Genomic DNA, 11,314 nt, shown 5'->3' with positions numbered 1-11,314 from the left:
TGCTCCAAATACAAGGGCAAACCCATTCATAAAAGAAACTTTACTAAAGTTCAAAGTATATATTGTACCACACACAATAATAGTGGGAGACATAAACACCTCACTCTCTTTTTTTTTTTTTTTTTTTTTTTTTTTGAGCTTTTATATTTGTGTTTATTCTTCATTTAACATTTAAAACACTACTATAGTTGAATATTGAAACAAAAACAATAGCCAAGTAGTGAGCATATTATCATTACAGTCCTTCCCACATTCACTACTGCACACAGAATGTCAAAGTGACTGGCCTATTAAGAGGTCTGACACTGAACGCCACCTCTGGGGTGATGTTCATCATCCTCATACGCTTCTCCATTATAGTGACGCCGTCTTTCCTGATTTGGATCACAGTCTACCAGTTCTACCTGATCCATTTCATCAGTTTCTTCCACTTCCTTCCTTTCAGGAAGGAGCTTTTCCAGCAAAGAGAGTTTATCAGGAGAGAGAAAGCCATTTTCAGGAAAGTTTACCTTAAACTCAATGATTAGACGTCCCTTTTCATATGGCCGACGATATATTGGCATACCTTCATTTAGCACACATTTTATATCCCCATGCTTGACAATCTGACCTGGATGAGAGGTGATGACTATGGTTTGGTTGTCAAGAGTAGATATTGGCTTCTGGAAGCCACACAGTGCTTCCACCAGCTGTGTGTCCATACACATGAAAAGGTCTTCTCCTCGCCTTGTAAAAACAGCATGGTCCTTCTGATCTAACACAATGATAATAACTCCTGGCTCCAGTCCTGGTTCTTGGTCTCCTTCACCATGGAATGTTATCTTTTGACCATCTTTCATGCCTTTATCAATATGAACTTCTAAAATCTTCTTCTCTCGAACTATCTTTCTTCCATTGCAGCTTTTACATCTGTCTTTAGGACTGATGCCTTCGCCATGACCCTGGCACTCCATGCACACTGACTGAATTTGCTGAACCATTCCTGGTCCAATCTGATGAATCCTTATCTGCATACCTGTCCCACAGCAGTTGGGACAGCACTCTACCGCTCCTTTCTTACCACCTCGGCCTTCACATTTGTCACAAATTACATTCTTTTGCAGAGCCAGTTTCCTTGTTGCGCCATTATATAAGTCTTCTAAGGTCACTGAGAGCTGATGCACAACATTTTTGCCTCTCCTTTCTCTTTGCATTCTTCCTCCTCCTCCAAAGAACATGTCAAAGATATCCATGGGCGAGCCAAAACCACCACCTGCTCCGCCCTCTTTAATGGCCTGCTCACCTCCTTTATCATATAATTCCCTTTTTTTGGAATCAGCAAGAACTTCATAAGCTTGAGAAATCTGTTTAAACTTTTCTCCTTCATTTGGATTCTTATCAGGGTGGTACTTCAAGGCCAATTTTCTATATGCCTTTTTCAATTCTTCCTGGGTGGCATTGGGTTTGACCCCCAGAACATCATAGTAAGTGGTTTCTTTCACCATTTTTTACAGCCGGTGAGCGGGCCGGCGCCGGAGAGCGGAAAGAGGAGCGTAGCACAGCGCAGCTCCGCCTGACGATGCTCCCCCACCACCCACCGAGCGTTCTGGAAAGTTCCCCACCTCACTCTCTTTAAAGGACAGATCAAAAGAAACTAAACAGAGACATGGTGAAAATGACAGAAGTTATGAACCAGGTGGATTTAAAAGATATCTATAGAATATTTCATTTTAAAACAAAAAAATATACCTTCTTCTCAGCACCTCACAGTAACGTCTCCAAAATTGACCATACAGTCAGTCAAAAAGCAGGCCATAACAGATACAAGAAGACTGAAATAATCTTACATATCCTATCACATCACCATGGACAAAGATTAATCTTAAAAAAAAAAAAAAAACAGAAAACCCACATACACATGAAAGCTGAACAGTGTTCTGCTCGATGGCAATTTGGTCAAGGAAGAAATAAAGAAAGAAATTAAATAATTTTTAGAATTTAATGAAAATGAAGACACATCATACCCAAACTTATAAAATGAAAGCAATGCTAATAGGGAATCATAGCTCTGAGATACTCCATAAAGAGGATGAAAAGAACATACAATAAAAGCTTAAAAGCCTAACAGAAAGCTCTAGAAGAAATAAAGAAGTAAATATACCCAACAGGAGTAGATGGCAGGAAATAATCAAACTCAGAGCTGAAATCAACCAAATAGAAAGAAAAGGAACTATACAAGGAATCAACAAAACCAGTTCTTTGAGAAAATCAACAAAATAAATAAACCCTTACCCAGACTAAACAGAGGGCACAGAGACAATATCAAAATTAATAAACTCAGAAAGAAAAAGGGAGACATAACAGAAAGTGAAGAAATTCAAGAAATCCTATGAAAAACTATACTCAACAAAGTTGGAAAATCTAGAGGAAATGGACAATTATCTAGACAGATATCAGGTACCAAAGTTAAATCAGGATGAGATAAATCATTTAAAGAGTCCTATAACCCCTAAAGATATAGAAGCAGTCATCAAAAACCCCCCAACCAAAAGTAGTGCAGGACCAGATGGGTTCAGTGTTGAATTGAATAAGATATTCATAGAAAACGTAATAACAATACTCTCCAAACTATTCCACAAAATAGAAACAGAAGGTACACTACCAAACTAATTCTTCAAAGCCACGATTAAGCTTATCCCTAAACCACACAAAGAACCCTAAAAGAAAAACACCTTCAAACCAATTCCCACAGGAATACCAATGCAAAAATACTCAACAGAATTGTTTCAAACTGAATCCAAGAACACATCAAAAAAATTATTCACCATGATCAGGTCATCTTTATCCCAAGGATGCAGGGATGGTTCAATATATGAAAATTCATTAATGTAATCCATTATATAAACTCAAAGAAAAGACCACATGATCATTTTATTAGATGCTGAGAAATCATTTCACAAAATTCAACATGCCTTCATGATAAAATTCTTGGAAAGAGCAGGAATATAAGATTCATACCTAAACATAGTAAAAGCAATATACAACAAATCAGTAGACAAAATGAAACTAAAAGTTTAGAAACTTGAAGCAATCACACTAAAATCAGGGAGTATAAAAGGCTGCTCACTCTCCCCCTACTTTTCCATACAGTACTGAAATTCCTAACCAGAGCAATTGGACAGCAAAAGGAAGTCAAAGGGATAAAAATTGGAAAGGAAAAAGTAAAATATCACTATTTGCAGATGACATGATAGTATATTTAAGTGACCCCAAAAATTCCAAGAAAACTTTTACAGCTGATAAACAACTTCAGCAAAGTAGCTGGATATAAAAGTAACTAAAACAAATTAGTAGCCTTCCTCTACTCAAAGGATAAACATGCTGAGAAAGAAATTAGGGAAAAGATACCCTTCACAATAGTCACAAACAATATGAAATACCTTGGTATGACCCTAACTAAGCAAGTGAAAGATCTGTATGACAAGAACTTCAAATCTCTGAAGAAGGAAATTGAAGAAGATCTCAGAAGATGTAAATATCTCACATTCTCTTGGGTTGGAAGGATCAAAATTGTAAAAATGGCCATCTTACCAAAAGCAATCTACAAATCCAATGCAATCCCCATCAAAATTCCAACTCAATTCTTCATAGTGTTGGAAAGAGCAGTGTGCAAATTCATCTGGAATAACAAAAAACCTAGAATAGTGAAATCTATTCTCAAGAATAAAAACACTTCTAGGGGAATCACCATCCCTTACCTCTAGCTATATTACAAAGCAATTGTGTTTAAAACCTCATGGTATTGGTACAGAGATATGCAGGTAGATCTATGGAAAAGAACAGAAGATCCAGAAATGAACCCTCACACATATATTTGTTCTTTGACAAAGGAGCTGTAAACATTCAATGGAAAAGGGCAGCCTCTTCAACAAATGGTGTTGGTCCAACTGGCAGTCTGCATGCAGAAGAATGCAAATTGATCCTTTCTTATCTCCTTATACAAAGCTCAAGTACAGGTGGATCAAAGATTGCCACATAAAACCAGATAAACTGAAACTATTAGAAAGAAAGTAGGGAATACCTTAGAATACCTAGGCATAGAGAAAAATATCCTGAACAGAACACCAATGGCTTATGCTCCAAGATTAAGGGTCGATAAATGGGACTTAATGAGATAGCAAAGTTTCTGAAGTATAATGATATTGTCAAAAAAATAAATAAATAAAATTAAAAAAAAAAACCAGCAGCCAACAGACTGGGAAAGAGTCTTTACCAATCCCACATCTGACAGAGGTCTAATGTCCAATGTATACAAATAACTCAAGAAGTTAGATCCCAGTGAAATAAACAATCCTGTTAAAAATTGGGGTACAGAGCTAAACAAAGAATTCTCAACTGAGGAATATTGTATGTACGAGAGACAACTAAGAAAATGCTCAACATCCCTAGTCATCAGGGAAATGCAAATCAAAACAACCCTGAGATTCCACCTCAGTCAGAATGGTTAAGATCAAAAAGTCAGATAAAAGCAGATGCCGGTGAGGATGTGGAGAAAGAGGAACACTCCTCCACTGGTGGTGGGATTGCAAGATGGTACTACCACTCTGGAAATCAGTCTGGTGTTTTCTCAGAAAATTGGACATAATACTACCTGAAGACCCAATTCTGGGCCTATACCCCAAAGACGTTCCAATATATAACAAGATCACATGCTCCACTATGTTTATAGCAGCCTTACTTATAATAGCCAGAAGCTTGAAAGAACCCAGATGTCCTTCAGTAGATGAATGAATACAAAAATTGTGGTACATGTATACAATGGTATACTAATCTGCTATTCGAAATGAAATTTCTAGGGAAATGGATGCATCTAGAGAATATCATTCTAAGTGAGGTAACCCAGTCACAAAAGAACAGACATGATATGCAGTCACTGATAATTGGATACTAGCCCACAAAGCTCTGAATACACAAGAAACAATTCTCACACCACAGGAAGCTGAAAAAGAAGGAAGGCCAAAATGTGGAAGCCTCAGTCCTTCTTAGAAAAAAAAAATGTATAGCACCCTCTCAGAGTGTGGTATAGCTAGACCTTAAATCATTAATAATTTAAGAGCTAAGAATGCAGTCTTATGGCAATCCTTGTTATTTAAAATCATTATGTTTAATCTTTACACCAAGAAAACTTTGACTACTTTCATGTTATGTTTTGTTTTATATGTACCTTATGCTCATTGTAACTAGTACATTTTCAATGCATAGTATCAAGCCTTTAAAATAAATCAAATACTGACAAGAAAATATATTCATATAGTTTTATGCAAAAATGTTTTTAAAATCTGTACATTTATCTCTGCTTTTTTAAATAAAGTTGTTTAATTTAAAAAACAGGGAAAGAATGCTCTCATTTCTATGTTGAAATCTTAATATACTTATATAAGACTACAAGAATATCTTCAACTAAACAATGATTTAGAAAGCTAATGGTCCCAGGAGAATTACTACCCATCCCTATATCCTCTTTTTGCTGAGAAACTGACCAATTTTATTATATAGGAGCAGATCATAGTGATTTGCAAGTGCCTTAGAATACTTTTTTGACAAGTGAAGCTTGATTTAACTAAAATCTTAGGAAGGCTTATTTAGTCATTCTTAGTATTGAAATTCAATAACCATAATATAATCTCATTGCTATGATTGTTTTTCAAGTACTTAAATTATGGATTTCTTGCTCAACAGTGGGGAGATTGACCAGTGGAGACCACCTCCAGTAGATAAACATGGACCCCACTTGAGGCAGGGGCCATCTGCTCATCTTCAAAATATTTGATACAGAGTTGTTCCAGTCTAAAGGAAATGCAGGGGCACAAATGGTCAGAGACCGAAAGAAAGGCAACCCAGTGACGGACTCAACTTGGGATCCATTCGGTGAGAGTATACTAAACACTGACTCTATTACTGCAAGCCATACCGAGCTTGCAGACAGGAGCCTGACATGGTTGGCCTCCGAGAGGCTCTATCAGCAGCTGACTGAGACAGATGCAGATACTTACAGCCAAACATTAGATTGAGGTCAGAGACCCCTTATGGAAGAGTTAGGGGAAGGACTGAAGGAGCTGAGGGGGATGGCAACCTCATAGGAAGAACAACAGTGTCAACTAACTGGGACCCCTCAGAACTCCCAGAGACTAAGCCACCAACCAAGAAGTATACATAGGCTGGTCTGTGGCTCTGGGCACATGTGTAGAAGAGGACTGCCTTGTTTGGCCTCAGTGGGAGAGGATGTGCTTAATCTTGTGGAAACTTGATGTCCCAGGGTTGGGAGGTAGGTGGCAAAGCACCCTCTCAGAGGTATAGGAAATGGGGTGGACCAGGAAGAAAGGGCAAATTACATTTTGGAATGTAAATAAATAAGATAATTTGATGAAATAAAAGATTCCCATGCTTGACTCTTGCCTCCTGTCCTTCCTTACAGTCTTTCTCTGCATACCCCTGGAAACGCCATATCTCCCCATAGAAACTTTGCCTGTTCTTTTTCCTTTGTCTTGAGTTCTTTCCTCAGGGTTTGGCTTAGTTAATGTCTAGCTTTCTTTTTAGCTTAATCAATCATTTTCTAAGGAACACTATACTTCTCCAAGTTCCTTTATATAATTTATGATTTTGATAATCTTATCTCACTTTGGTCATTTTTTGATTAATTTTGTCTACTGGGTTATAAATTATATGAAGACAGGATTGCCCCCTTTCTCTCTCACTCCCAATATGTTTAATGAAATTCTTGGCTATGTGTATAATTTGTGTTTTCTGTGTTTGTCATGAAGACATACAAGCTATGTACTAGTTAGTCTATTTTAGAGAGAGTAAGTAATTCACCCAAGTTCTTATGGCAAATACCTACTAAATTAATAATTTTAATTCAACTCCTTCTTGCTCCAAAATTAATATTTTGTCCTTTTTAATTCATTGTCTATTACTGAGGAAACAATTAATCTTTGCTGTTATTGTATTGTTAAAAACTGAAGTTGCCTTAATAATTTGCTAGCCAAATAAAAACTTTTCTGCATATCTAAATTATTTTTCAACAATTGAGATCAAACTCAGGTCTTATAAATGCTAAACAGACCCTATAACATTGTACTATACCCTCAAAACAATGTGAGAATATTTTCTTTTATATAAAAGTATACTGACATGAATAGCTTTTTTAAATGTTGCCTACTTACATATAGCCTTTGAAATAAAACAATACCTTATATGTTCAGGTTAATCTGTTTAAAAAAACATTATGGATTTCTAAAGCTTGTTATTCATTTTCAAGTATAGAAAATTAGTAAGTTACATACTACAGTTTTTACTTAACAGAATAATGCAAACCTATTTTTCTTTTAAATCAAAGTCTCCCTCCAAAGTTAGTAAGCCATAGTCCCCTTCTTTCTATCAACAGTGGGAAGATCAAACAGCTGAGAGGCATATAAGATTGGGCTTAGGAAAATATTATCACTGCATTGTCCCTTAAAATAAATGAATGCACAAAAGAAAGAAATTCTGTGAGATGTGTTACTCATGATTTTCTAAATGTATTAATGTGTTTATGTTTGTGTGTATATATTTATATTTACATATTCCTCAAGGAGATGCACCAAAATTTTAACAGTTGTTATTCGATCCCTAGAGTTCAAATTTCTTCATGAGTTTTGCTTATGTGTATAAATTTAATCTTTTTCTTTATTTCCCAAGTGATCTATAATGAGAACATAATTCCAGTATAACCAAATCAAAATAGATACATGTTATTGAAAATTAAAGGAAAATTACTGTTTTGAAATCTGTTTCCTTTGGAATCTTTGGTATCTGTATTAATTAGTTTTCTGTTGCTGTGAAATACCTTGGGCATGGGCACTTGTAGAAGAAAAAGGTTATTTTAGCTATCACTACAAAATGACAAGTTGATTGTGGTAAGTAAGCATGGCAGCAAGGAACAGAAAGCTGCAAGCTCACATCTTCAACCACTAGCACAAAACATGAACTGCAAGTAGCATATACGTAGTGATGTATTTCTTCCAGCTAGGCTGTACTACTCTGTGGTGTTTGAACAGAAATGGCACCCAGAGACTCATGTGTTTGAATGTTTGGCTGATAGGGAGTGGCACTACTAGGAGGTTTGGCCTTGTTTGAGTAGCTGTGGCCTTACAGGACTAAGTGTGACACTGTGGGGATGAACTTTGAGTTTCATACAGTCAAGCTATGCCCAGTGTGGCATAAAGTTTCCTTGTTGCCTGAGGATCAAGACATAGAACTTTCAGCTCTTTCCCCAGTACCACATTTGCCTTCATGCTGCCATGTTTCCTGCCATAATGATAATGGACTAAACCTCTGAACTGTAAATGTTTTTCTTTATGCCACAATCATGGCCTCATCACAGCAGTAAAAATCCTAAAACAAACCCCAAATAGTTCCACAAATGGAGACCAAGTATTCAAATATCTGAGTCTATAGAAGATATTCTTATTCAATTTCTCCCCAATCTTTATTCCTGCATATCTTGTAAACAGATGAAATTGTAGGTCAGAGGTTTTGTGGCTGGATTTGTGTCTAGTAATGGATAATCATGCTGCAATCTTCAGACCCAAAGAAGCTAAGTAATAAGGACTCAACTAGGGACATGTAAATCTCACTGAGAATGGGAAATAGAATAGAAATCATGTGTGCATGTACAAAGGAGACTACATGAGGTGGGGGGGATGACATTTGGAAAGATCAAGTGCAGAGAGGACTGAATAAAAGAGTACTGAATAAGACAACTGGAATGGGGGTAGGTGTGAAGAGCATCCCTGGGGCAAGCTAAAAACTTGTGGCAATGTAAAGTCCCAGGAATCCATGACAGTGAACCTAACTAAGACTCCTAGCAAGACAGAATATGGAACATGAACTGGCCAGTTCCTTTAACCTAGGCTTTTGATTGTTCCCATATTTTTTTGTTTCTTTGTTTCTTTGTTCAGACACTGGCCATTAACCCTCTTTCTCTTTATGTGTTCCACAGTTGCCTAAACTAATATGTAGACGATCTCTATAGAGATTTGTAGCCCCTTGCTCCTGTTGTATACCACGCAACTTTTTCATTTTTGTGCAAACAAAGAATATAGTGTCTCTCCATTCAAGACTCAACTTTTTGACCATAGGCCAAATATCTGGGCTTTTGTTAATCCCTACAGCCACAAACTTATATTTAATTACAGACAGCATTTATGGTTCCTCACTCTCCTACAGCCAAGGAGGAGATTTTCTTTTTTCATGGCCTGGTGAGGTACCACAGATCCTGGTCCCCCAAATTCACTCTTCTTGCATAACATCTCTATGAAAGAGCTAAAGCAGCCCTCCAGCTCCCGAGTGAACCCCTAGGCCCTTCTAAGTCCATCACATCTGACTTCTCTTACTTCTGAAATAAACTCCTCAAGCCCATGTTCTGGTTCTCCCAGATCTTCATCAATCCTTTAATCTCTGTGTTATTGAAAAATATAAAATGGCCTTGTGGGTTCTGGGAAAGACTAAAGGGACCACCCCTCACCATGTTGTTTATCTTTCCAAACAACTGAATATATTAGTTAGGAAATGGCAACCTTGCCTACAGATTAAACATCCCTATTAACACAGGAAACTTCTAAACTCACCTTTGGTTGCCTTCTCTCTATCCTCTCATATTACAAGCTCAAGGATCTCTTGTCACATAAGAGACACTTTCTCTCCCACTAACCTCCAGTCTTTCACATCACCTTTTTAGAAAACTATGACATCTGTCTTGAATTATGTTTTCTTCTCAACCCTGACATACTCCTTCTCAGAGACACTAATTTCACCCAGTCCTGTCTAGAATATCTCAAGACCCTTACCAACAAAAACACAATGCTGTTCATCTCTTTTCTGTCCCACTATTGTGAATTTCTGTCTATACACAGGTGAGGGCAAGCACAAGATAAGGCTAGAGCCCGTTATTGGGTAGTAGATGAAGAAGGCAGGAGAGGAGTTTCAGAGTTGAGAGAGATAGGTAGGAGAAGGAAGAAAGTTGGAGGAAGATAAGGACAACCCAGATTCATGTGGTTTTAAATAGCCACAGGTAGCTATGAATATCATATAAGGGATAGATCACTACAGGACAATTTGTCCAATCAAGGTGGTCAGCTTATGTCCATAACAGTTGGCTCTGAGTTCTTTGTTTGGGCATTTTGTGGGTTGAGAATTTACTGATATAAGTCTGACTGATAAATTATAAGCCTCTAGGAATTTTGACTTTACCAGACTATGGGGATTTGTGACAACTAACCACAGGGTGGGCAGATGTCTGGGAATGCAAACTGAATCAAAATCTGTAGCAGGAGAACCACCAGTTGGGTGGTCACTACATGGGGACCATATGCAGACCCTAGGGGCTGGAGGACAGTGTTAGCCAGCAGTAATGTGGGATGATTTATTTTATATTTCATATAATACACTATGACATATATGTTCATAGATGGACATGCATCTCTTGACTCCATTGGCTCCTACCCAGTGGGTTATGCCATAGTCTAAGCATGCTGTAGAGTCTGTCCCTTTACCACCAAGCATTACTTTTTAGAAGGCAGAGCTAATTCTCACTAAAACCCTCACTTTAGCACAAGGCAAGACTATCAACATATACACAGATTCTAAGCATTCTATAACTTATACTACCATGTTTCCATCTGGCAGGAGTGGTGGTTCCTTATCACCAATGGTACATCTATTACCAATGAGTAACATAACCCTGAAGTTGCTAGAAGCCTCATATCTCCCTACAGAAGTGACAGGTACAGTTGAAGATACCAGGCCCTTACAAATGATAAACTTTGGCTTTTGCTAAAAAGACTGCTAATGGTGTCAGCCAACACACTTCCCCACCTCTCTCTATTCCTCCTTTTTGGTCCTTTCATGATTAATTTTTATCTACTCTGAGTCCTAGCAGCAAACTGAGATCCATTGCAGGGCCCTAGGGAAGGTTCCTTCCACAAGATGAATATTATCTCCCTGAAAATGAAGCAAAAACCTTCATGACAGCTATTATCCTTTCAAATGGGGTTCAAACCTTCCTATCACTTTCTCTAACCACTCTTCTACACCAACTCAAGGATGTTCCACCTGCACTCAAACCTCCTCATAGGAAGATTGATGACCTTTGCCTTTGTTTGACTAATACAAGTTTTTGACAAATCTTCTTAGACAGGGATGGCATATAGATATACACGTGCCTCCTGATTTTTTTAAATCTATCTTCTTACTATGATAGACACTTTCTCTGGGTGGATAGATTTTCTACTACTGC

The 11,314-nt window shown here is 37.5% G+C and overlaps 1 protein-coding gene across 1 annotated transcript; it reads right to left on the bottom strand.

The window, feature by feature from the left end:
- Positions 1–227: 227 nt before the first annotated feature.
- LOC308415897 (dnaJ homolog subfamily A member 1-like) lies at positions 228–1,577 on the bottom strand. Its single transcript, XM_080910915.1, has one exon. The coding sequence runs from the start codon at positions 1,482–1,484 to the stop codon at positions 291–293; it is 1,194 nt and encodes a 397-aa protein (XP_080767041.1). The 5' UTR covers positions 1,485–1,577; the 3' UTR covers positions 228–290.
- Positions 1,578–11,314: the final 9,737 nt, after the last annotated feature.

This window comes from Micromys minutus (genome assembly GCF_963924665.1).
Source record: "Micromys minutus genome assembly, chromosome: X".
Lineage (NCBI taxonomy): Eukaryota > Metazoa > Chordata > Mammalia > Rodentia > Muridae > Micromys > Micromys minutus.
The sequence above is the reverse complement of the archived record's forward strand: the minus strand, read 5'-3'. Positions and strand labels throughout refer to the sequence as shown.

Bases quoted from the DNA above. Each gene is read 5' to 3' on its own strand.
- LOC308415897 (XM_080910915.1), bottom strand. From the start codon at position 1,484: ATGGTGAAAGAAACCACTTACTATGATGTTCTGGGGGTCAAACCCAAT.